The 24,565-nt window shown below is 43.1% G+C and overlaps 3 protein-coding genes across 19 annotated transcripts in view; all 3 read right to left on the bottom strand.

Annotated features, from left to right (window-relative positions):
- Positions 1–3,876, bottom strand: part of fnip1 (folliculin interacting protein 1) — a 36,036-nt gene extending 32,160 nt beyond the window's left edge. For both annotated transcript variants that reach the window (XM_035625884.2, XM_035625883.2), the window contains exon 1: positions 3,662–3,876. In XM_035625884.2, the coding sequence (XP_035481777.2) occupies positions 3,662–3,753 (92 nt within the window). In that variant the 5' untranslated portion in view covers positions 3,754–3,876. The remainder of the gene's footprint in view (positions 1–3,661) is intronic.
- A 381-nt stretch (positions 3,877–4,257) lies between these two features.
- On the bottom strand, positions 4,258–8,732 carry LOC118301033. 4 transcript variants are annotated; one of them, XM_047329144.1, is made up of 9 exons: positions 8,526–8,732; positions 8,236–8,380; positions 7,539–7,642; positions 6,656–6,968; positions 6,404–6,538; positions 5,786–5,867; positions 5,614–5,669; positions 5,391–5,431; positions 4,258–5,312 (listed from the first exon to the last, which is right to left on the bottom strand). In XM_047329144.1, exons 2-9 carry the CDS (start codon positions 8,330–8,332, stop codon positions 4,914–4,916), a joined length of 1,227 nt encoding a protein of 408 aa, XP_047185100.1. In that variant the 5' UTR covers positions 8,333–8,380; positions 8,526–8,732; the 3' UTR covers positions 4,258–4,913. The 4 variants fall into 4 exon arrangements, with proteins under 4 accessions (XP_047185100.1, XP_035481973.1, XP_035481974.1 ...); XM_035626080.2 differs by having other exon boundaries at positions 8,462–8,732; XM_035626081.2 differs by having other exon boundaries at positions 4,259–5,312; positions 5,786–5,825; positions 8,236–8,727.
- A 1,917-nt stretch (positions 8,733–10,649) lies between these two features.
- The window catches only part of acsl6 (acyl-CoA synthetase long chain family member 6), a 33,157-nt gene continuing 19,241 nt past the window's right edge, over positions 10,650–24,565 (bottom strand). For all 13 annotated transcript variants that reach the window (XM_047329120.1, XM_035626062.2, XM_035626057.2 and 10 more), the window contains 17 exons: positions 24,331–24,432; positions 23,933–24,032; positions 23,093–23,271; positions 21,851–21,883; positions 21,541–21,592; positions 18,692–18,765; positions 18,411–18,488; positions 15,612–15,746; positions 14,991–15,125; positions 14,538–14,633; positions 13,825–13,897; positions 12,941–13,029; positions 12,490–12,606; positions 12,222–12,365; positions 12,005–12,106; positions 11,822–11,893; positions 10,650–11,578 (listed from right to left, as the gene is read on the bottom strand). In XM_047329120.1, the coding sequence (XP_047185076.1) occupies positions 11,438–11,578; positions 11,822–11,893; positions 12,005–12,106; positions 12,222–12,365; positions 12,490–12,606; positions 12,941–13,029; positions 13,825–13,897; positions 14,538–14,633; positions 14,991–15,125; positions 15,612–15,746; positions 18,411–18,488; positions 18,692–18,765; positions 21,541–21,592; positions 21,851–21,883; positions 23,093–23,271; positions 23,933–24,032; positions 24,331–24,432 (1,722 nt within the window). In that variant the 3' untranslated portion in view covers positions 10,650–11,437. The remainder of the gene's footprint in view (positions 11,579–11,821; positions 11,894–12,004; positions 12,107–12,221; positions 12,366–12,489; positions 12,607–12,940; positions 13,030–13,824; positions 13,898–14,537; positions 14,634–14,990; positions 15,126–15,611; positions 15,747–18,410; positions 18,489–18,691; positions 18,766–21,540; positions 21,593–21,850; positions 21,884–23,092; positions 23,272–23,932; positions 24,033–24,330; positions 24,433–24,565) is intronic.

The following is a 24,565-nucleotide window of genomic DNA, read 5'->3' on the forward strand; positions in this document are numbered from 1 at the left end:
ACACGAGAGGCTTTTCAGGCTTTCCTCCCAGGGTTAGCCAACCTGCTGCCCTCTGTGGTATTCTCGAGGGCACTGGTTGATGCATAATGCAGGGTAACCGGGTTGCAACCCGGCATGATATATTTTTTTAATTGATTTTCTATCAATCACATGCAAGGCTTTTGCTTATTAAGATCACTGAGGGTTTTATACCATATAAGATAAAACTCTACACTGATATTTGGATTGAAAAAACAAAAAACAAATGCAATAGCAGTGGGTCAGCTGCAGTTCCTAAATCATTTATTTTATCTGAGGGTCAAAATATTGTGTATGTCTTCATCTGTACAGTCACACCGTATCCTCTTCTCTATCCATCTTTCAAGTTTATCTGCCAGTTCCTGAAAATCTTCTCACCAGATCCACTCAGCCCTTGTCATCCTCCACTTAACACAATGTATCGGAGGCTCTCTTCTATTCTCCTCTTTTTAAAACATTCACAGTTTTACCCTGATTCTCGATACCTAGCAGAAACCCCTCAAACACGTGTGCTAGCCTATTCCTCCTACCAGCCAAGTGTCCTCCCCATCACTCTCTCCTTCTCCTTGCCTTTGTCCCCTCACGGCACTGTCCTCTCCAGAGCACTTCATGCCTGATGAATGGGCAGCTCATGGCAGAGGTATGAAGAGCACAGCTGACCACTGAGTTAACAGAAACTGCTGCCTGCCTGTTTGCTCCAGGATTGAAGCCACACACACACACACACACACACACACACACACACACACACAGCATTTATATCCCTGGGCACTGGGCACCTTTTAGTGCCTGACCGATATATCTGTGATCCAATAATATCTGCCAATATGAGCCTTTCACGGACATATCCGTATCTGCGATAATGTTGGCTGACATGAAAACAATGTAGAAGAGGTGTGCATTTTGTCGCGCTCTAGCACCTTTAAGGTCGTGGACAGTACACTGGTACATATTCACTGAGCTCCACGTATCATTTTCCAATGCAAAGTGTATTTAAAACTTTTTTTAAAAAAAAAGCCTTTTCCCCTTGGTGGCAGACCTGACCCTGACCCACAATCTGTGCAGGAACATACACGGGGAAACTGCAAATCATCTCTGGGAGTATAGAGTATCCTGCCACCCAGCTCAGTGATGCATTGCTCAGTCAGGTTGAATTTAACCCCGGGGGGTGTATATTACAATAACAAGCACCTGTACTGCTTCTGATAAAACTGTGTCATGATTTCGCCGCACGGATTTACTTTCGGAGCCGAATGAAAGTCGATTTTAAATTTTCACATAATCTCATTCCGTTATTACATTTGCACCCCTTAATAAAAAAAAAACGCAGCACCCATCTGCTATATGGCTGCACAATATCATGACAGGCATGCTATTATTTGGTTAAAAAATCTGCTTCACATCACATCACAGGTGTGACAATCATAAATGTATCTGGTGCGACGTCATGATGCATTGACAGCTTTATGGATAAAACATATATACAATAGCACATACATCTTACAGAGCATCTGAAAAGTCACTGATGTAGACTTGCTATTTGGCTATAGATGTCTGGTTTATATCCAGACACACTATCCATCATTAGTGCAACGAACGCATCACTTGCGTAAACAAGGGTGTGCACAATTATCTCAGATTTTGATTATTTCTTCACTTTGTGCATCCCCGGTCTGCAGGTGTGTCTGACGCCAGACTCCTCGTTGGTCGCGTCCGTCATCATCAGTGACCGACCGAGTACACAGTGTCCTCCCGGCCGCTCTCCGCTGTCTGAGTCCGGTCACACTGCCGTCGTCATGGAAGCCACTTGCACTTTGCTCTTGAGTTATCAAACGAATATCATACTGTAGCTCACGATAAGACAGGACGACAACCGTCCAGCCTGCCCTCGTTGTTTTCTTCCAGCCGATGTGACCACAAAGACACACGCGGGGGACAGAGGCGCTCGCGGGGAGACAGAGGCACGCGGGGGGGGGGGGCAGAGACACGCGCGGGGACAGAGACACGGCTGAAAGAGACACGCGGGGACAGAGACTCACGGGGGGGGACAGAGACTCACACACGCGGGGGGACAGAGACACGCGGGGGGACAGAGACACGCGGGGGACAGAGACTCACACACGCGGGGGGACAGAGACACGCGGGGGGACAGAGACACGCGGGGGACAGATACTCACACGCGAGGGGACAGAGACACGCGGGGGACAGATACTCACACGCGAGGGGACAGAGACTCACACGCGGGGGACAGAGACTCACACGGGGGGACAGAGACTCACACGCGGGGGACAGAGACTCACACACGCGGGGGGACAGAGACTCACACGCGGGGGACAGAGACACGCGGGGGACAGAGACTCACACGCGGGGGACAGAGACTCACACGCGGGGGACAGAGACTCACACGCGGGGGACAGAGACTCACACGCGGGGGACAGAGACTCACACGCGGGGGACAGATACTCACACGCGAGGGGACAGAGACTCACACGCGGGGGACAGAGACTCACACGCGGGGGGACAGAGACTCACACGCGGGGGGACAGAGACTCACACGCGGGGGACAGAGACTCACACGGGGGGACAGAGACTCACACGGGGGGACAGAGACTCACACGGGGGACAGAGACTCACACGGGGGGACAGAGACTCACACGCGGGGGGACAGAGACACGCGCGGGGGGACAGAGACACGCGCGGGGGACAGAGACTCACACGGGGGGACAGAGACTCACACGCGGGGGACAGAGACTCACACGCGGGGGGACAGAGACTCACACGCGGGGGACAGAGACTCACACGCGGGGGGACAGAGACACGCGCGGGGGGACAGAGACACGCGCGGGGGACAGAGACTCACACGGGGGGGACAGAGACTCACACGCGGGGGGACAGAGACTCACACGCGGGGGACAGAGACTCACACGCGGGGGACAGAGACTCACACGCGGAGGACAGAGACTCACACGCGGGGGGACAGAGACTCACACGCGGGGGACAGAGACTCACACGCGGGGGGACAGAGACTCACACGCGGGGGACAGAGACTCACACGCGGGGGACAGAGACTCACACGGGGGGACAGAGACTCACACGCGGGGGACAGAGACTCACGCGCGGGGGGAGACAAAGGGAGGAAAAGCACGACGCTGCTTCTGCAACTTGTGAACGCGGGCGCCGTGTTTAGCCGGACACACCACAGGGGGAGGAGGAAGACGCTTCTACCGTCGACTTATTAACCACTTTACTGTCTAAAGTACACACGTGAGCAGCGACGCTTGTGTAAGCGAGTGAAGAATAAAATACAACAGAGAGTAGCAGGAGAGACGAGGTAAAAACCCCGAGGGGACGGCGTGTTGCAGCTGCCCCCGCTCGCGTCTGCTCGTTAGCATGTAGCATGTAAGCTAACCCCACCAACAAGGCACAACACGTCTCCCACGCCTTCCTGCGCTCCGCCGCGTCGCTGCACGTCATTTCACCAGACAGCGTCCGTTTCGTTTTCAAATGCCACCGAGATGCAACGTTTCCACCATGTTAGACTGTATGTGCTCCACACATGTGAGCGAAAAGTCAGAGAAAACGTTAGCGCGCGCGCGCGCGCACACACACACACACACACACACACACACACACACACGGCTACCTGAACGCGGGGTCCTCTCTGCTGCATCTCGGAGGCGGCGACGAAAACGCGTTCCTCTTGTTGAAAAGTTTCTGGAAGAGAGTCGGAGGCATTTTTGTACCGAACGCCAATTCGGTACGGAACGTCTCTCTTTCCTTCCCTCTCAGGTCCGCCGCGAGCAAATCGTGTTCCTTGTAACTGTCTCCATGGATGTCACACAGTCATATGACAGGCATTAGTCACAGGAGCTGCTTGGTAACCCGCTGCGGGGGGGGGGGGGGGGGGGTTCCGATTGGCCGAGCGGACGCGGCTGTTGCTGCAAAATAGCCGATTGGCTGGTATTTTTGGCCCCTGTACCACGTGGTCGAGTGGATTCGCCGTGTTGATGTTTTGTCGGGGATCGTGACAGCATGAGATGTGTTCACAGAAAAGTCACACAAGTGCGACCGATGGCGAGGCCAACTGACAATGATCCACGAGAGACCCCCAGGCGAAGAAGGGTTAAGTTGTCAAACACAGAGGAGACGTATTCATGTGTTGTACATATAGAAATATATTTGTCTGGCCCCAGGAAATGTATAATTTCGCAGAAAGCCAGACGACTGGCAAATGTAGAATATCACAAGCACACACAAAGACCCCAAAAATGCCTTACATTTAGTTTTTATTCAGGTCACATTAAACATTTAGTATAAATTAAACAATTTACATGAAGCTATTTTACAGCATGGACACAAGCAGTCAAAAATAATCAATAGAAATGCACATATGATTACAAACAACATTTATACTACACATATAAAGCAGGAAAAACAATCACCGTCAGGACAAAGGAAAAAAATGATTATTTAATCAAATACAGGTCTGACATCTAGTGGTTATATAGCAACACACACACACATTTTGAGAGCTCACAATGTGTATGGGGGGAATAGTGCATTTTCATAAATCTATATAATTAAAGGAACGGTTATATTAATTTGCTTAGTAAAAATAAAGCCCATGGGAGGACAGTTTGTATGGAGTCAGAGAATCAGGGGAATGTAAAAGGTCACTTAGATAATGTTCACAAGGTTTATGTTGAGCAGACAAACTTAAAAACAGGCTGTAGCTTTTTAAATAATACATTTAGAATTACTCTTTTAAAATTAATTTTGGACATTAAGTCTTGTACCCCTTTTTTAAACTACAATTACATTGTTCCTTAACAGGACATTCCACATACAGGCCTCACAGATCAAGATTAATGCGAGAAAGGCCAAACAATATTTTGTCACAGAACAGAAGCGTCCGTGTTCTCAGCAGCAGTGACAGGAAATAGAGTAATACTTTGAAGTTTGACGCACCTTCTTCTCGCCCTCTGAAAGAACAGATCCCTGTCACTATCGCTGACAAAGTCAAAGAACTTGGCTTTCTCCGGGCTACTCTGTTCAGGCCTTTTCAGCGTCACCCTCAGACGCAGCGTGCCGTCTTCGGAGGTCGTCTCACCAGCTCCGGACGTCTCTGCATCGGGCCTCGTCCGCTCGGCCGGGCCGGGTGTGTGGGCGGTCTCACTGGTGATGTGAACGGTTGATTTGGTCGCAGGGACATCTTTTGCTTGGAGGATCTCGGCAATGACGGGGGTTTTGAACGACACTTTCTTCTTGCACAAAAAGAGCCTTTTGTTTGTGAGCTGAGGGAGCAAAAATGATTTGACAATCACCTTTATCATATCTTACATTACTTGTAAATTGCCGGGTGACTTTCTTACTTTAATTGGGGTTTTCCTCTTGCATGTTTTTGCCTGATTATCTACAGATTGAGGATTGAAAGACTATGATTAACACACATTGTAAAGAATTCAAGTTTTATGCAATGAACGCTGCTAGAAAGAATATAATCTATGATTCACATGAAGATTATTTGGTTCATTATGAAAGTCTACTGTTTGATGAACATACTGCATTCTAACTCGAGAAATGAAGACTCTTTACCTGATTTAAGGGATTTTCTTTGTATTTTAGTCTCAGGTTCAGGTGCTCTGTCGTTTCTGCAAAGAGAAAAGACCAGTTTTGCTCCTGTGAACCAACCTGTCTATCCACAAGTCTCAGCGCTCTTGATATCGAGAGTGTTTTTTTCTACAGTCGTTCACCCGATAAAACTCACCTGATCGCACAGTTCGTCTCAGTGAGAAGCGTGGAGGATTCTGCATACAGTGGTTTAATTCTCATCAGATCATTTTTGCAGACTGTTTGATGAACATACTCACACTATGATATCAAAGTAGATTAGAGTAGAGTAGTAGATATTCTTTCTGTTGAGAGCTATAGAACAATTTTCCCCTAGCAGAATGTCAGCTTTTCATTAATTTGCCAAACCAATGCTTTTTTCATGATTTTTTAGAAATGGGGTTTTCAACACTGTGGAAGGTCCAAGCATCATGAAACCTGCTAAAAATATATATTGTAAATTACACTGTGAGCTTTTCCATTTTTAAATATTTCACTATTTCTTTTAAGTTATGATCAGAGGCTGAGACAATTAACATTATCAAACAATTATTCTTTATCTGATTTATTGTTTCATTTACGAGTGTAAAATGTAAATGATTAGCAATATCACACCCTCAGTTACTCCTAAAATAAAAAAAATGAAAAATTTGACTTTCAAATCGTTGTTGCATGGGTTCTGACTATCTTACAAAATGATCTGCAAGGGGCAATTTATTACTAAACAACAATAGATGTGTGTGTGTGTGTGTGTGTGGGATTCACTCAGACTCACCAGTGATGGTAGAAATGTTTGGGGGATCGTGCATGTGGATGGTCTGAGCGTCGCTCACATCCAACAAGGTGGAGTTTTTTATGGGAAGATGGAGATCCAACAGCTCCTCGTCAATGGGGAAAGTCAACGTTTCCTCTGTGAAGGGAAAATACGACATACGAGACACAACATGTCACAACATGACAAAAGAAAAAACATAAGAACCCAATAACCCTTCATTTGGGTTATGAATTGATAAAAATGCGGACACACCATAATTCTCTTTCCTGAAGATCTCGGGTGAGGGTAAGCTTCGTAGATACGAAGGGGCAGAGGTGTCTTCCACATCATCATCAAAGGTGAAAGTTGAGTCTGTCTCCATGCCAGAAGATGCAATGCTTTCGGGTGTCTCTGCCGTGTTTTGCCTTTTTTTCAGTTTTTCCATAACTGTAATTTCACCACCTTTAAAAGCGTCTGTGTCAGGGGTCATGTGAATGGTTGTGTGCCGTGCTGCTGACACATGGTAGCCAGTTTTTTTATTAGTTGGAGAGGCCGGCGAGACAACTCTGTGCGACACAGATTTGCACTGGAGAGGCACCGGGAAAGAGAAACACTTGTGTAAATAATATAGTTTTATGACCTTAAAGGATTTAGTTTGAATTGAGCTACTCTTAGAGTTGAACGTTTAGAGTTGAACTTTTTTTTTTCACTCAGGTCAAGTGCCTCATTATCAATACATCTGACAGTAGTTTAATTTAATACTCAAATTGCTTGTTCAATGCATAAAAAACACAAAAATGCAAACAGCATAATCAAACTGCTGTTTAGAGCCAGTCACAAAAAAGAAAAAGTTTAATATGCCTTTAGGGAAAGCTGGGAAAGTGACAAATCATCACATTTGCTAAGATGGTCAGTAGTCTTTTTGGCATTTGACAATTCCGATAACCTGTAGAAATTGTTGCCGATTGCTTTTCCGTCAATGGCACAATAAAACATTCTATCAACAAATCATTTCACAGAATGAAACAACTATGTTTAGTGGAGGGTCGACAGGTGCCCAACAACATTTGACCCCTCATGACACTGTCATTTATGAAGAGAATGCTTTATAGATGTAGAGTTGATTATCAGAACCACCTGTCAACATCACACTCACCCACACTGGGCTGGTTGGTTTGTCAGTGGGGACGATCGTCTCCTCCACTTCAGTCTCCTCCGGCAGGGCCTCATACTGGTTGTCCGGCAGAAGTCTCCTGTGCCCTGGGGAAGGGTGTTGGAGAGAGTGGTTATAGATTCAACAGGACATGGATAGTTGTGGCATGCACTTTCTCCTCAAGCACCGATTTCAGCACAGTAGGTTTGTTAGTGCAAATAGATTTTTGTAATGTGGATGAAATTTTATTTACGATCAGGTATTTGGGATTCAAAGGGCAAACTGAGCACAGAGGCTCCAAACTGAAGCTACGAGGAGTGTGTGTGTGTATGTGTGTGGGTGAGTGTGTGTGCGTGTGTGTGTGTGTGTGTGTGTGTGTGTGTGTGTGTGTGTGTGTGTGAGAGTGTGTGTGGGTGAGTGTGTGTGTGTGTGTGTGTGAGAGTGTGTGTGGGTGAGTGTGTGTGCGCGTGACTGTGTGTGTGTGTGTGTGTGTGGGTGGGTGGGTGACTGTGTGTGTGTGTGTGGGTGACTGTGTGTGTGTGTGTGTGTGTGGGTGACTGTGTGTGTGTGTGTGTGTGGGTGACTGTGTGTGTATGTGTGAAAGTGTGTGTGTGTGTGTGCGTGTGTGTGTGTGTGTGTGAGAGTGTGTGTGGGCGAGTGTGTGTGTGTGTGTGTGTGCGTGTGTGTGAGAGTTTCTTACTGTGTCGTCTGCTCAGCGCTGTCTTTATGGGTGTATCTCGTTGGTGACGAACCACTCCACTGTCAGTGTGACTGACTCCGCACTTCTTTCGCCCCATTAGCGCATCACACTCTCCCCAGCCAACAGCCGACGGTCCGAACGTAGCCTAAATTGATATGGAGGAGAAAAATAATACAAAATAAAGTCAAACGGTCAATGGTCGTTAATCGGTTGCTTAAAACCCCACCCGAGTATTATTTGTTATTTATTAGAAGACCGAGAAAGCAACGGTTAAGAAAAATAATCATAACTGGCTGATGAAAATAGTGTAACGTCTTCGTTTCCGGCCTTCCGGTGCGGTTTCTTAGCAACCGAGCACACCTGACAACCCGACCTGTCAATCAGCTGCTGAGATCGCTACGGGATGACACACTTTTTAAACGTGCAAGCTATTTTTCATTATTATTATTGTTATCATTCTTTTGACGGAGGGTTGACACGTTATTGTGGCCACCTGCTCGTGGGTTTGATTAGAAAAAAAAGTTTTGACAGATGTGACGTAATCATCAATTCCGGATATTCACTGGCCTCTAGTGTCCACAATTTGTAACTACAACTACATTCGGGGTCAATTTTTTTGACCATTTGTGGCGAGTTTGTAAACGAAAGTACACAGACAATTAATGTATTTTTAAATTTTACATGAAGGTGATTGTTTGCTATGAAAAGTGAAAGAGAGGGGACACAACCATGACCGTCTAAGTCTGGTTTGTAAATGAGAATATTAAAAAAATACTAAGATGACAAATGTCATCTTAGTGCTGGAAATGGTGATTATATCAATTTTCTGAATTTCAGTGGATGGAAGTAATGAAGTGTGTGTACGACATTTAAAATGCCTATTAAATGTATTACATTTTTACATTTAGCTCATAATATTTCTGTACAGATGAATTATTATTTTAAAATGCATGTATTATTTACAAATGGCATTGCTACTTTGACTTTGTAGACAATCTTAATTCTTCTTGCCCCACTACTGGTCCTGAGAGTTGATCATTTTGTTTTTCAGACCTCAAACTAGCACTTGGCAGGTTTAAAAATAAATCCTGTATACAAACAGCTTGAGATACACCTCGAAGAAAGAAACAAATAAGACAAAAAGTTTAAAATCATTCCAGAATATCTTTTATTTCATTGCCCGATTCCTATTCCCCACCCTCCCTCGTCCCTATTGCTGCACTCAATCATTACAAGGATATGGTGCTGATTCCATTTTACAGCAGAATAGATAAATAAATAGGTACAATTCATCTCACTACACGCAAAAAGAGAGAGAGAAAAAAAATCCATTCAAACCATCAATTTAATAAATATGCTTACATCTAGCTGTCCTCATTTATGTACATCCACATTGTTTATGCTTCGGGACGGTAATCAACTTAAAAAGCCTATACATTACTTCTACGTGTAAACTCCCTCAGAAAAAAAAACTTGTTTCTTTTGTTTTTAAAAGTTGATGTTTGTTCTGTTTGCCTTCGGTGAGTGGAATTCATCAACTCTGCCTACGTTACAAAGCCTTGCACTAGCAGCAGTGGCTGTGGGGCTGCTGTACACAACCTGCTATTATGGGCCACAAAGAATTTTCAAGTCAAATGCTAACGGACCCAACGGCTGCAGGGCAAACTGCATGCATTGCCCCCCGAGCCCTGGTTTTGCATTATTTCTATTTCTGTTTTTCTTTTACCTGTCACACTCTCTGTGCAAAGATGGTTGAGGAAAATAAAGTTGTGAATGTGTCAAGTGCGCAGCATCAACTCTGATGATTGTTACAGTGGGGCAAGTCCTTCATATAAACAAGGAGCATGCATGCCAAACTGCTGATCGCAGCTATGTAGCGATGACTTCATGAACCAGTGACTTTGCAACGCTCCACATGAAACCACAGCGATTTGATTTTGGGAGGCAGGAGCTGCTACTCTCGTCACCTTACGCTCTCAGTTCTGATGTCAAACAGGAGGATTTAGTTTTGGTCTAATTGTGCGATGTCAGGGTTTAACACAACTTTAATTAAAGCTTGCCTGATCAAGTGGAAAATCCACTGCTCTTCCCCTCGGGGTGAAGTTCCCTCACTGTCGCACAGGGTGTCAGTATTCTCACATATCTACACCTCTCCTTGAGCTACACTAGACACAAAGACACTACATCTGCTGTCACACAGCTGTGGATTTTGGTTGTGTTTGGCTGGTTAGGTTTAAACGGATGGATGAGAGAACAGAAGCAGAGTGACAGGAAGTAGGAATGGACTTCTCAAAGTAAAAGTGCTGCTGAGTTTGTGCTGCTGGAGCATTTGATGGTTTGTTTGGGTGGGTAGCAGGTAGCAGTGCATGGAAGATTTAACTTGGCTACAAGAAGAAAAAAACAAACAAAGAATGTCAAAAACAATACACAGCTTTATGTGTATTATGCATTCACGTTGTCATAACTGAATAAAAACAAATTCAAATCAAGTTAACAATTACTTAGCTCTTTGTGTTGTTCTTCATTGTGACATGAATTACAAAGAAATCTTTTCAATGAAATCTCATTTGATGAAGCTTGATGTGTCCCAGCTAGAGCATGGGACACTGAGCTTATTATTGCTGGCAGGAGACTTTCAGGATTTTACATTTTACAGTACATGACTTTACAACTGCTGACAAAAGCAGGAGGTCTGAGAGGTTTTTGCCAAAAGAATAAATAACTCCCAGGTACGAAGGGTCACTTTCTGTAGATCTCATCAGTGTGATAATTTTCCTAAACTTAGCACCTTTTTTGTGTTGTTAGGATAAAAGTTACAGTGACAACTGACTCCCATCCATTCAGTGCTCTCAGTTTGTTTCCAATGTGGCTTGGAATATTCCTGTCACAATGAAAAACAACTCTCTCGGTTATAAAAGACTAAAAGCTAAATAACTATTTTCAATGAAATAAGTCATTTCATTTAATGATGACGCAGCAAATGCACACATTAAAAAAGGAAATGCACATGAGAACGTGCAAAGACTTTCACTTTGTTTGATTTTTTTTTGTTATCCAGGCATTTTAAATCTCCCCGGGTATAGAGCCAGACTTGGCAATGCTCTCCGACCGCACGTTAAGCATCTTCGACCACTGCAGGTCAGCTGGTCAAAGCAGATCTTAGTGTTAAGATGCTCAGAGGGGAAATGTGGCCCGTCGGCCTTCACATGGAGATTCTGCTATAGAGCTGCTCGATCTTCCCCTTGAAGAACTCCCTCAGCTCTGGTCTCTTGGCCTTTAGCGTCGGAGTCAGGAGGCCGTTCTCAATGGAGAACATCTCGTTGTGGATGTAGATGTTCTTCACCTAAATACGAAAATGGAAGGGAAAATTAAAAATAGATGCTGAATGAGATCAAGACGAGTCTTCTGCAAGTTATTGCATGCTTCTTGGTTAAGAAAAGGCACAAATAGACAGATATATTCATTGTTACAGCCTTAAGACCAGTTAAGTTATTGTCTGTAATTTTCAAGGATACAAAGGAAAATCCTGCTGCAATAAAAGTAAAAAAAATACCTGTATATCTTCATAAATTTCCCCCGTGTTTACCTGCTCAAAGGAGTGGAGGCCGCTGGCCTTGCCCAGACGCACCAAATCTTCAAGGATTGCCTTCTTTAGTTCCTGTTGACAGAAGAAGAAAGTTAACTTCCTTCAAGTTAATTTAATCATAAACAACGATATCTGAAGGTTTATTTTATCTATCAAGGGTTTTTTGAGCCACGTGTCACCTACCGTGTTTTTACAGAGGTCCTTGTAGGTACCTAGTATGCCTTTCTTCTTGGCCCATGTAGGCATGACCTCATGGTCAGGAACCACAATTCCCACCAAACAGGACTGGAAAAGAGCAAACGTTTGTAAAGAATCTGCGCAGACGACCTAACTGCATATGGTCTATTGGTCCATGATAAAGATATTGTGTATGTGTGTGAGTCTGATATCGTCCTCATACCTGCAGACTGTCTCCATGCACATACAGCTGTGCCACAGGTTCGCTCCTAATGTAAATGTTCTCGATCTTCTCAGGGGAGATGTACTCGCCCTGCGCCAACTTGAAGATATGCTTCTTCCTGTCGACGATCTTCAGTGTGCCATTCTACAGGAGGATTTAAAATGTTCCTCTGGTAAATACAATGAATTATTCAAAGCGAATGCTGTATGACAAAATCCTTACAATTATGTCTAAACAACAGAGTCTAATGTAATTTGCATGTACTTACAGGTAACCATACTCCGATGTCTCCGGTGTGGAGCCAGCCGTCAGTGTCCAGCGTCTCGGACGTCCTCTCTGGGTCTTTGAGGTAGCCTTTGAACACATTTGGTCCCTTCACACAAACCTAGACGGAAGATAATTAAAGGATTGAGGTTGGAGGCGAAGTATACTCTGTTTATCTTGTACTAACACAGGTTTTTAAAGGTCTGCAAAGATGATATGGTTTTTGGCCCCTCTGCTCGAGAAATCATTTTTGAATGTTCTTTTCCAAATCTTAAATCTGGCCTTATTTCTTCAAGTCCAAGTGTCATTGAAAAATCTCAAACTCAGCATGTGAATACAGTGATGAACACACGCACGCACGCACGCACGCACGCACGCACGCACAGACACACACACACACATACAGTTCAGCCAGTACAGTATGTCTCTGTCTTGCAAAAAATCCTGTTGCTTACCTCTCCCTCTCCCTTCGAGGCAAAGTAGTTCTTCTCAGGAACATCCACCAGTTTAATGAGGTTACATGGCAGCGGAGCTCCGACGTGACCTGTAGGTCAGAACCAGAAAAATAGGAATAAAAAGAAAAAGCTTTATTTTCCCAAAAGATTATCATTGCAGTTTTGACTGTGCGATTCCCATACACTGCCCACTGAGTTCCCTTATATGAACTAATATAAATCAAAAATAATGCCAAAGTAAAGAAGTAAAAGACCCAAATATTTTTACCCAAAGCTACAGGTACATTTATCTAATGCAATACCAGAACTGAGCATTAGGGGGCAATGTTAGCCTGCATTTACATGGAGTGTTATTTAATAGTCCTAATTACTGCCCCTATTGTGAGTGGCACAACAGGCTGGGGCACATACTATGTGCCACTCATGTTGTTGGTTTGTCTAATATGTGCTCATAAAATATGCATCCTCTATGTTTTTGTTTCAGCCATCATTCCTCTCAAAAAAAAAACCTGGTCATAAGCAGAGAAAAGAGATAATATTAAATCAAAGGGTCATGGAAACTAATTTTCATTCAAATGTCTTTTTACTGCCAAAGTAATATTGACCTCTCTGCACCAACTGTAGACCAGGCTCTAAAAACGATAAGATATGAGAGGTCATGTCATTATCTGAGCAGCCGTGGCCCGACAGATGAAGTGCACAGTCACAGTGTTGATGGCAGACGAGGAGCAGCGCTAACCAAATTCACTCATTCCTCATGACTCAACCGCACCACTTGCAGAACTTTGAACTCGGCGTACTGTCGAGTAAACAAGGGCAGAGAGTCGAGCAGCGAAAAGGACCCGTCGCTCTTTTCTCGGCCTGTTGCGTAAACGCCGGCTCACCTGGGGTCCAGTCTCCAGGCGTGGTGAAGGTGCAGCCAGCTGTGCACTCTGTCTGGCCGTATGCCTCGTACACCTGCACACACACACGCACACAACGTTGAGGGGAGGGTTGCGTGAAGGATGTGCATACTGTATTTATATGTGAATGTATAGTTAAGGAACACATTTCCCTATCTGTGGGAGAATCAAGTTGAGTTAAGAGCAGGACTGTTTCATAGTTCAAGTCTTATTCTTTTTTTTACGTTTTCAATAACTGATTTTTTATGGCCACCACTTGGCAGAAGAACTATGTTATGAACACATCATTGACATATCATCCCTGTAAAATTTGAACTTATTGGCATGGAGCTGCATATTTATCCTTCCAGGTCCCACAGAGCAACATAATCATTCATTAGGAATGTTTCAGGCCATCTGATGAATGTAAGTCCAACATTCACGCTCTGTTTTTCTTTCGGACACTACCCACTCCTGAGGGAAATATCTGGTAAATGTTGCACCATGTGCACCAGCTAGTTGCTTACTGTGTCTGTTACTGTGCCATTTGCTGCTGAGCAGGTGGTGTACAGTGTTTTTTTTTTACAACTTCCTGAACACAGCTGTGTCTGAGTTCCAGCTAAACAATGAGCTCAAAGTCCCAAAGAACAATTTGGTTGGATTAGGAATAGGGCCAAGAGATTTTATGTGTGTGTGAGTGTGTGTCTGCCTTTGACCTGGCATCCCAGAGCTGCTCTGAGGAATCCCAAGACACTGGGCGAGGTAGGAGCTGCTCCAGTTATAATCATCCTCAATCTCCCACCCAGGCTGGCCTGTGCAAAGAGGAAACATTATTACACATCATTAATACTGTTTTTATTATTTATACATGACAGATTTTAATTTCTTTTGTTCTCTCTGCTCCCGTACCTCCGTGTACCACACATGATTTAGAAACACCTCAGAATCTGACTTTGATGACAAGTTTGTGTGGTTGTTTGTCAGCGATATCTACACAAACCACACCCACAGTCCCGATGAAGCAGATTAGCTGAGTTTTGCTGTGGGAATGAATATTTTATCTCATCTAATCTCATCTCATTGAATTAATGTTGCCAGGATTTTACTAGAGGGTGAATACAGGTAATCAGTTTAGCTATTTGTCTTTTACACCTGCAGTTACCATTTACCTGAATCTTACTAAAGAAGATTTTGTCCCAGATGCTGTCACTGCGAATGATCCCGCTGCTGACTTCAGCACCTTTTCTCTTAGCAGCGAAATTGAGCAGCCAGCGCTTCAATGGGCTGTTAGCCTGGCTGAAGATCTGCAGAGGAGACAAAGATGACACACACATATTTTTGGATTCGCATTGGTCGAGGACAGTTCCCTTCTCTTTACAGCTGTTGAAAACATGTACATTTATTGATGCAATTTGCTCTGAAACTATAACAGGAAGTATGCAAAACCAACCGCAAAACTCTCTGATTTCTCCTTTTACATGATTCTCCATAACTCTGCCTTTGTTTATTACACAACATGTAAATCTGAAGTCATTGTTGAATATCAAAACTTATTAACCATTGTTCCCTCACAAAAAAACACAGCTACAGCTACGGTTACTTGATTCCAAAGATCCTTGCATGAGTCTTAAAAGCAGCAGTAACCAGTTAAGTTGGAGTGACTTTCCAGGCGGTAATGATTTTCACAGCAGATGATTTATTTGAAGAGAAAATCCCAATGGAATAAACAATGTAAGTTGCTTCATCAACAATTTCCTTCAGATGCCTTTTTCTCTCTCTGTTCATCTCACCTTGTCGTACATGCGGTTGAGCAGTCGAGGCACCACAGGGAAAATGGTTGGCCGCAGGGCCTTCATGTCGTCTGGGAGGAGACGGATGTCGCCCTGATAGAACCCGATCCGTCCTCCATGGCAGTATACCACAGACTGCAGAGACGGACACATAGCACAGACACCATAAAGCTATCGGCTATATGTAGTAATAGAGTAAAGGCACAGTATTACTACTACTCAAGTAATAGTAAAACATAATTTCTATATCACTTTCTAAAACAGTACTTAAACAATTGCATTAGAGACAATCATTTATTTATATTTATGAAAATTCTGTACATTATCTTGAGGATACCAAGTCATGAGTGGCCATTATAATACCTGAAATCTGCACCACAGGATAAGAGACACATTATGAAACGATACATTACTGATAAACTTACAAGCAAAATTTCAATCAAAACAGGAACATTACTTTTTGTATTGATGTTTTATTATCAATTGGTGTAATAGAAAATTAGAAATAGAGAGCAGTGTGTGTGTCTCGATAAACTTTATTTTTAATATAAATGTGTTAAAATAAAAATACTAGTGTCTGAAAGACATCCATTGTTACCGTAGTGATGGAAAAAGTGCTGATATTACTTACGTTTTTTTATACCAGTGCAATGCAATGTATAAGTCAAGCCAAGTTTTAACAGCTAAATGTAGTTAGAGTCTCAACGTGAAAGTATTAGCGCAGAAACATTACCCCAGAGTCTAATTTATTATAAATTACATTATTAGATTGACGCATGAGTTTACTCCTGTCATTTGTCGAGGTGCACCTGCTTTTAGCTCCTTATTTACAGTTACGTAGCTGAGACCAGCGGCTCTCTCTGTCTGTTCTGAAATCGGATGAATATTACCAATAATAAACACTGTAGTATAGTATAAAATAAATTTAGAGCAATGTAGGGATTATTCACAGTGTGAGCAGAGATCCTCCCTGAACAGTGAAACTTCCTTTTTTGTACCATTGATAAGAGAACAATGGTGCGAAAAAAGTTCATAGTGACCCATGACATATTTACAACTAGTAGCTGGAAGCACTCAGCCCCACGTATATCTGACCCGTGGAATACTTCCATGCAAGAAAGTGCACAATAACACATACCACAAAATACTTGGGCATACAGTAACATAATAACTAGGGACCCCTAGTGCCACCGAAATTTCCCAGCTTGGGATAAATAAAGTACCTATGTATCTATCTATCTAATATGAAACAATTCAAAAACATTTTTGAGGTTATAAGCTCATAATAGAAAAATCATATCCCTTCCAAAGAGCATGAAAAAAAAAAGAACACTTATATTGCATAACATTACATAATACTTGCATAGCTTACCTATATCATACTGGTATGTCATGTTCATATATCATATGTGAAGAAAAAAAAGTTATGTGAGGATGTCTCCAAAGCCTTAGGCGAAATAATTTACAGCCAATTTCTGTGGTTCACAAATTGTGGTGATTAGTGGAAGATTTTTTTAAATAATAATTTTGTCATTATCCACCCTTTTGACAAGGGTAAAAAAAACCATACCCCCACGGATATGGGATGAGATGGTGATGAAAATGGAGCAGAAAATGGAAACACTATGCTCAGAGAGGAATATCTCAAGTTAGCAGCAACAGAAGTGACTCGTTACTCAGTAATGATCAACGAATCATCAGTGAACTTCTGAATACCGATGCCAAATCTGAGCAAAAGTGCTGATTATATGTCAATAATTCAGACTCATATTTAAGATCCAAAAATCTGTCAGGCAGCTGGCAAATTTTGCTGCAACTTGGGACACTAGTGGAGGTCGTAGCACAACCTTTAATTGAGAATTGCTGTATTTACACTTTGCGTTGTGTTCACACGCCCTGCAGATTGTGACACTTCTAAAAAAACTGACCGAGAACAAACCAAACACTCATCCTTCTGTTGTCCAGTGGCTGTGGAAATGAATGAAAGCACAGAGAAGCAGGAGGGATCCATCCTCTTCTTATCCCTTTTTCATTGAGACACAACCGATGTTCAGTAAAGATTATTGATTGTGGTGTGTTTATCTGCACATGTGACACTCCCTGTTGCGTCATCTGATGTGCTGCTTTGCGGGGTAGTCAGGTGGTTTCCTGCAACCGTTGTAGGCACACGGACCAGGCTGGTTCAACTTGATACAACCTGATTGTCACCCATTCACCAATTCATTCACGCACGCACGCACAAGCACACACGCACGCACGCACACACGCACGCACGCATGCACGCACGCACACACACACACCTCTCTCCATGACTACTTCTAGCCTTACCCCTAAGCCTCAGCTTAACCTTACTGTAACTTTAAACCATATCTTCAACTTACACTTCAATGATTTACGATATGTCCCCATTTGGAAGAAAAGTCCTGTTAATTTGACTGTGCGAACAGATTTGGGTCCCCACAACGTGAGTAATACCTGGACCCCCAGCAAGCATAAACACTTGGCAAAGGACTGGGAAAAAACTGTGTGTGTGTGTGTGTGTGTGTGCACGCGCTTCAGTAGACGAGGAAATTATGTAACATGCACACCGCTGGCTGTAAAAGGGAGGCTTGGCATTCATCCTCAGAGTTGGAAAACGAAACTTAAGGAAGGAAAGGGAGGAGAGGGGGAAAAAAGTATCTCTCCACCACCCACCCTCTAAAGTCATGCTCATCTGCCCCCGCTTCTGTCTTAACAGCTTTGAAAATCAAAAACACGTTCATAACTGTCTCATTCCTGTGGTCAATTCAACCCCATTACCTCAATGAGTCTCTCAAACATGTGAGCCAGTGGCAGGAACGAGATGAGGCAATCGTCTTGGTTGGGGAAAATGACTTTCTGCAGGAGACAGAAGGAGCGAATCAGTCAGGCCATGAAAAGGATTTCATTGAAAGAATCTTTTTTGGGGGGAAAAGAACACAAACACAATACAACCGGTCTGATGAATCACCCAGCAAAGTAAGATGTTGTCATTAAATCAACCCTCAGCCCCCCAGAAAACAGATGACATCAAACGACAAAGGGCGGAGAGGGTCACTTACATCTGTGACTTTGAGGAAGCCTGAGAAATCAGCCACCACGTTCCCATGGGTGAGCATGACTCCTTTTGGGTTTCCTGTGTAAAAACACAAAGAGGAGACGGAAGTGAAACTCCCCTCATCTGCTCCAGGACCCCACAGTCAGCCAAGGGGCAGACTCTCATGTAAGGAGAAAGTGGTTTTGAACAAAGGAGCTTTTATATTGTCAGTGATCTCTTCAAATGTTTCAATCATGGACCGCAGCATGTGTTATCTATATGTAACGGGGATGGTCCCTGTGGTGTCAATTTCTCATATAATCATGTATTAACATATGCTAATATGTTTAAATTGTGTTTCTGGTATGTGGGAAAAAACTCTTCACGAGTGGTAATAATTAGCTGAGCCTGGGGTAGAACAGCAGATGAAGTGAAGTGTGGTTTACAAGGGGTTAATGAACAGATGGTTTTATTAAGGGTAGTAAGACATTTGGGCCAGGAAGGAGGATTCAGAGAGATGATAAGGCCAACATTCTTGAGCTGGCCGCCTTGGCCTGGCTATTTAAGATGTCTTTTCTGTATGATCTGGGTCAGACCTCTGAACCATTCCATGCTGAAGGAGCTCTGAACCAGCTGAACACACTCCGTTGTACTCTTGACTTTGATTCAATTAAATATGACTTGTAGACAAACTTGTCTTCTGTGAATGATAATTTGTTCATTTCTCGAGGAGATCAAGATTTCCACCACAGTCCCGAGGAGGCTAAAACCCACAGACACTAGCGTCGATCGCTAGTGCATCTCTTAAGGTGTCGGGGAGTGAGGTTTACACACACTACCACAGTACTCGCCTGACTGGCCACTGTCACATATAACCACATATACCCACATTATGTATAGATATATAGATAAATGCTGCGTACCTGAAAAGACTACTTTTTAGGAAAATATAACGTGCTTCAACTTATAATTTCCAAAATGAAGACGCAAACACCAATTGAACTATGTGCGATATTAAACTTTAGGAATAATGGATTTATTTTTGCCTGTGAACTGACACGCACATGCTACCATTGTTTCAAGTGCCAAAAAAAACAACATCTCGGTATCATATTTTTCTTGTGATCCATTTTCTCCTCGGTTACTGTAATGCCATTGGATTCCTCGGTCCGACACACTTACATGAAGCGCTCTGTCTGAACCTGCCGCCTGACTCACAGGGCTGTGAATGATTATTTGACATTGATGTGAATCGAGTTCTCGGGAAATGCAGGACAATGTGAGGAAACTTAACCCCGTGTTGGAGGTGGTGGTGGAGCATGTCTCCCTCAACGCCAGCAGGTGGCAGCGTTTGCCACACACAAACACGCGCGCACACACACACACACACACACACACACCAGTGGATCCTGAACTCTGCAGCTTGCTGACGTGTAAACTGACACCAGTGCTGTCCTCACATGACCTGGCTCTGGTTCCCTTGTCTGTCGGATGCAGCAGTTGCTGCAGGGGAAAGACATTCGCCGCCCACTGCCATGTCCGAACATGCTGGGGAATCCAGAGTTTACAGTTGTATGATAAATAGATCCTGCGCCAATATTAGGTCACTCACTGTTGTGCGGAAACTGGGTTCTATTTACGGTAAACACTCACCTCCCTGTCTCTCCTTAATGTCGTATTTGATTGTTTTGGTCTTGGTCCACAAATCATTATATTTCCAGGCGTTAATGGAGGAGCGGCCTTGTTATAAACTTGAATTCCAATGTATTTTCTTGTGTCTTTGTCAGCAAAGAAAACTTTAATTCATTACACAGAAATTGATCATCTAACTTTTAAAACTGCTAACTTTTTCTTTATAACAGGAGACACCAGCCTTAAGGAACATGCAGTTGAGTCATCGTATATATACTGAATGATGACTGAGCATATTTATCTGGTCACTGCATGTGCCTTTTTTTTTAACCATATTAAGTTTCTTCAAAAGCTGATTTTTGAACAATCAACAGCTTTATTTTCATCGTTATCCTTAATTACTGTAAATGTCTTTTAGTTACATGTGCATGGGTGATCCCAGTTTGAGCTGGCACACTGCCTGAACCTGGCAGTGTTAGGGACATGCTGCATTCACATGAGTCACCAGGGATCAACATCTAGAAAGCAAAGGGCAGCGGACAGATTTAGCTGCCAACCCACTGTGTTGTTAGAGAAACAGTCCGCAGAGGGTTTCCGCTTTGACTTTTCAACTCAACAGAGGTTGAGGAGTTTATAAAGCACGATGAGAATACTGTCACTCCACTGACAGCCATAGACATTTTACAAAAAATATTTCATGTTGTTGTTGCTCTCGTCCAACCTGTCACCTAATGATGCACAACGAGGGTTTGATCAATCATGACTAGTGTGCAATTTGATAGGTATTTTTAATTACTGCGTCATGCAGGTAACTCTGTTTTATAACTTGCCCTGTGAACACATGAAAAAAAATGGGGAGAACAAACAGTGTATCAAAGTCAGATTATGAGTCAGATGGCACATTATGGTTTGACAAGAATTTGAAGGAGCAGCTTGAACTTAGTTAACCTGTCACAGTGCACCTTGGATATTTTCTGCATATGGGGTGCACAGATTCGTGCGTAGAGGCAAATTAACAATTGTGCATTTCAAGATGGCAAACACAATGTTGTGCATTTTTCTTAGTCTATCATGCCTTGTCTTGTCCTACTTCTCATTAAAAGATGAACACGTGTAACAACGACAGGAATAATACAGATAGCACTGTAAGCCACTTAGCTGCATTGCCTCATGTTCCTATTTGTGAAAGTTCTTAGCACCGAGCATGTGAAGCATGTCAATCAAAATGTACACAATGAATACCTGTGGTACCACTGGTGAAACACACGATGGACAGGTCGTCTGGTGCTGGTGGCTGCGGAGAAATAAAGCACATTACTCTTAGGACTTGTGACTTAAATCATCCACTTCTTTTAGCTTCTTCAGACACACAAGCTGCACCAACACAGACACACACATAGTGCTTAGTTATGTCCCTTTGGTAATCGATGACCTAATAGCTGTTGCGATATTTCAGGCGAGGTTGTTGTTTGATCCATGCTGTTTGCGTGACTAAAAATGTTGTACAGTACATATTTACTAATGCACAGTGGAGTTGTGAATTAGTACTTACTATAGGTTTTCTGTAGTGGTCTCTGCCCAGAGCCTGTGAGAAAAAAGAAAGCTGAATTGACACTTGGCATACATCAATGACATTAAAATAACATTATTGACCATGGCTTCAGTGTTATTTCCCACGGCTCTTTGAACGACGGCGAGTTTCTTCTGAGATCTGTCGGTGACTTTTCTAAACCAAGGACTGAAACATGTGGGTCATAAACATGCTCAGAGACCATCTCTAGAAATCTGACATTTTCAAAGCCTCCTGTATTTGTGGAAAAACATTTTTTTTTGTAGGTCAAGTTCACCAGCACTTACAGTAAGTAATTTCATTTATTTTAAGCCACGTGTGTCTTGGATAATTGGTTTTCTGCTGCACTGCCGCACCTCCACAAGGGTTGGACGTCACAGAAAAAATGATAGTTATGTACATGTGAATTACTGAGTTTGAGGTCCATTGTTATGTAATGTGCATTCTACAGTGTAAGGGATAAGAAGATAGAGATCTCATCTCACATTCCTAAGAATAAGCCACACAATCTAAACAACAGTTTGTTATGACCTGCCTTTGAAGTGTGCACATTTGACAGTACGGCTTTGCTGCAGCCATTACCGCGGTGCCATCGTTGAATTGAACAGTTTCACTGACAGTTAAAGCACAGATGTTTGGTTTAATAACGGTCAACAATCAGCCTGTATGGCAGATGTCCAGCGGCCTATGTGAATGTGGATTTAATTCAGTCTAAAATAACTGGAAGATGGTTATGACACCAAAGGTAATGTTAGCATCTATACAGTTGGTCTGACCGCCACGTGACCAACGTGAACATCCTGTGCAGTAACACAGCCCTGGTCACAGCCCTGATTAGTTTCATTCATTCCTCTGCTTCCCCTGAGTGATCTACAGAGAGCTTCCAGGTTGCACACAGTAACGTGAAACCTGATATGATTCATCGACTCTTAACAGCTTTTCATATGACTCGTGTTTAGATGAGACCAGCAAACCTTAACGGTAAATAATTCCGATTCAGCATACAAGACATCAGATACACCAGAGTGTGCTGGGTAATATGTGATATATGAGGTCTATTCTGTGGTCTTATGCAAGGTAAAAATAAGATTTCATGAACTACAGTAAATATCAGGTGCAAATGTAATTTTCGACTATGTCACAGAAGGAAATTTTAACCACTTTGAGTATTTTCTAGCTTCTGTGAAAGGGCCACCTGACTGTTACCATTTAACTTTGTCACACCTCGACTTCCTGTATGGCCTGCACATGGACGCTGCAGTCCTTGCCGCGCTCCACGAGTGCAGAGTCGAAGGCGTCCATCAGGACGATTCTTCGCAGGCCCGGGGTCTCCTTCCGCTCCACGTTGTCCATTAGCACCTGAGCTTTCTCTACTTTGTCGCAGATGACCGTGGAGATGTCAGCTGAAGCGACACGAGCAACAAAAGAGCACACGCACACACCCTTGTGTGATTATCGGCAGAATAAGAAAACAAAACAAGACACAATAAAATAAAAATAGACCCGGATGTGGGTTTGGGGGGTTTGACTGTCTTCAGTTCAGTTCATTTCTGGCTCAAACAGTTACAGTTAAATTGAGTTTAGTGTAAACTGTACGGTAAAAGCAGTGTTTTTGAAGGTTAACGGCTCAGCATCCATCCATTTGTGACAGATTTTTGATGATTGTTTCTGTAGCTTTTGCAGTTAAATAATAATATATAATATTGAGTAATAGAATATTGAATAAGCTTTTTAGCCAGAAGGTAATACACTGTGTGGGAAGCTGACAACGACCAGAGTTCCACCGCTAAAATCTACAGTCACATTGCATAAGCTGTTACAAAGCCCCAGACGGAAACTGAATCTGCAGTCAATGAAATCCTTTAAATGTCTAATGACGTCACGATTTCACTGTATTAGATAACGTTACTTAGTTGTAGGCCTTATGGTTTATTCCTCCAATGAATAAAAAGTGATAATCTCTTCCTTAGATGAGATTATCACCGCTGAGTAGTGTTGTACTATAGCATTTCAACACAACTTGACTGTGTGTGTGTGTGCGTGTGTGTTTGTGTGTGTTCTTACCAGTATTAATGATGAACCGTATGGCATCTGGACCCAGAGTATCATAAAGGGGAACCACTACCATGGAGTAGGTGTAGCAAGCTAGCTCTGAGATGATCCACTATAATCACACACAGGACAGGGGTCAAAGGTCAGGGGTTAAGAGTTCATTCATCATTAGAAAATGTAAACACATCCCTTAAAACAGTATGTTGCCCATTATTTATACAGTATAGATATATATTTTTAACCAAACATGTTATCATCTTTTACCCTTTTCCAAGAGAGAAAAGGTTCATGAGTAAAACAGCTTGTAACCATTTTGAGCAGGCGAGTATTTGTGTTTACATCATGAACAAAACCAAACCATTTTTTTCTTCCTTATCTGAGCATAAAGTGAGACAACGTGTGATATTCACCTCTGGCCTGTTCTGGGCAAACACTCCAATGAACTGGTCGGGGTTGGGCTGGCAGCCTTGGTGCAGCAGGCCGGAACCCAGATGCTCAGCCCGGGCAGTCACCTACAGAGTGGGAAGACAGTGGGAAAGTAGCCGATGGGACCAAGTGGAACAAAAACAGACAAATAGTTTTCCAAGAAAAGACAACACTTCATTTCGTTTCTCAAACTCAAACTTAAGAAAAATATAGGTTAAA

This window comes from Scophthalmus maximus, chromosome 2, assembly GCF_022379125.1.
Source record: "Scophthalmus maximus strain ysfricsl-2021 chromosome 2, ASM2237912v1, whole genome shotgun sequence".
NCBI classification, from domain to species: Eukaryota; Metazoa; Chordata; class Actinopteri; order Pleuronectiformes; family Scophthalmidae; genus Scophthalmus; species Scophthalmus maximus.

Excerpts from the sequence above, each read along its gene's own strand:
- LOC118301033 (XM_047329144.1), bottom strand. The coding sequence starts at position 8,332 with ATGGGGCGAAAGAAGTGCGGAGTCAGTCACACTGACAGTGGAGTGGTT. Across the intron at positions 6,969-7,538 it reads AACCAACCAGCCCAGTGTGG|TGCAAATCTGTGTCGCACAG; the intron begins GTGAGTGTGATG and ends GTGCCTCTCCAG. Across the intron at positions 5,313-5,390 it reads AGAGGAAAACCCCAATTAAA|CTCACAAACAAAAGGCTCTT; the intron begins GTAAGAAAGTCA and ends TTGCTCCCTCAG.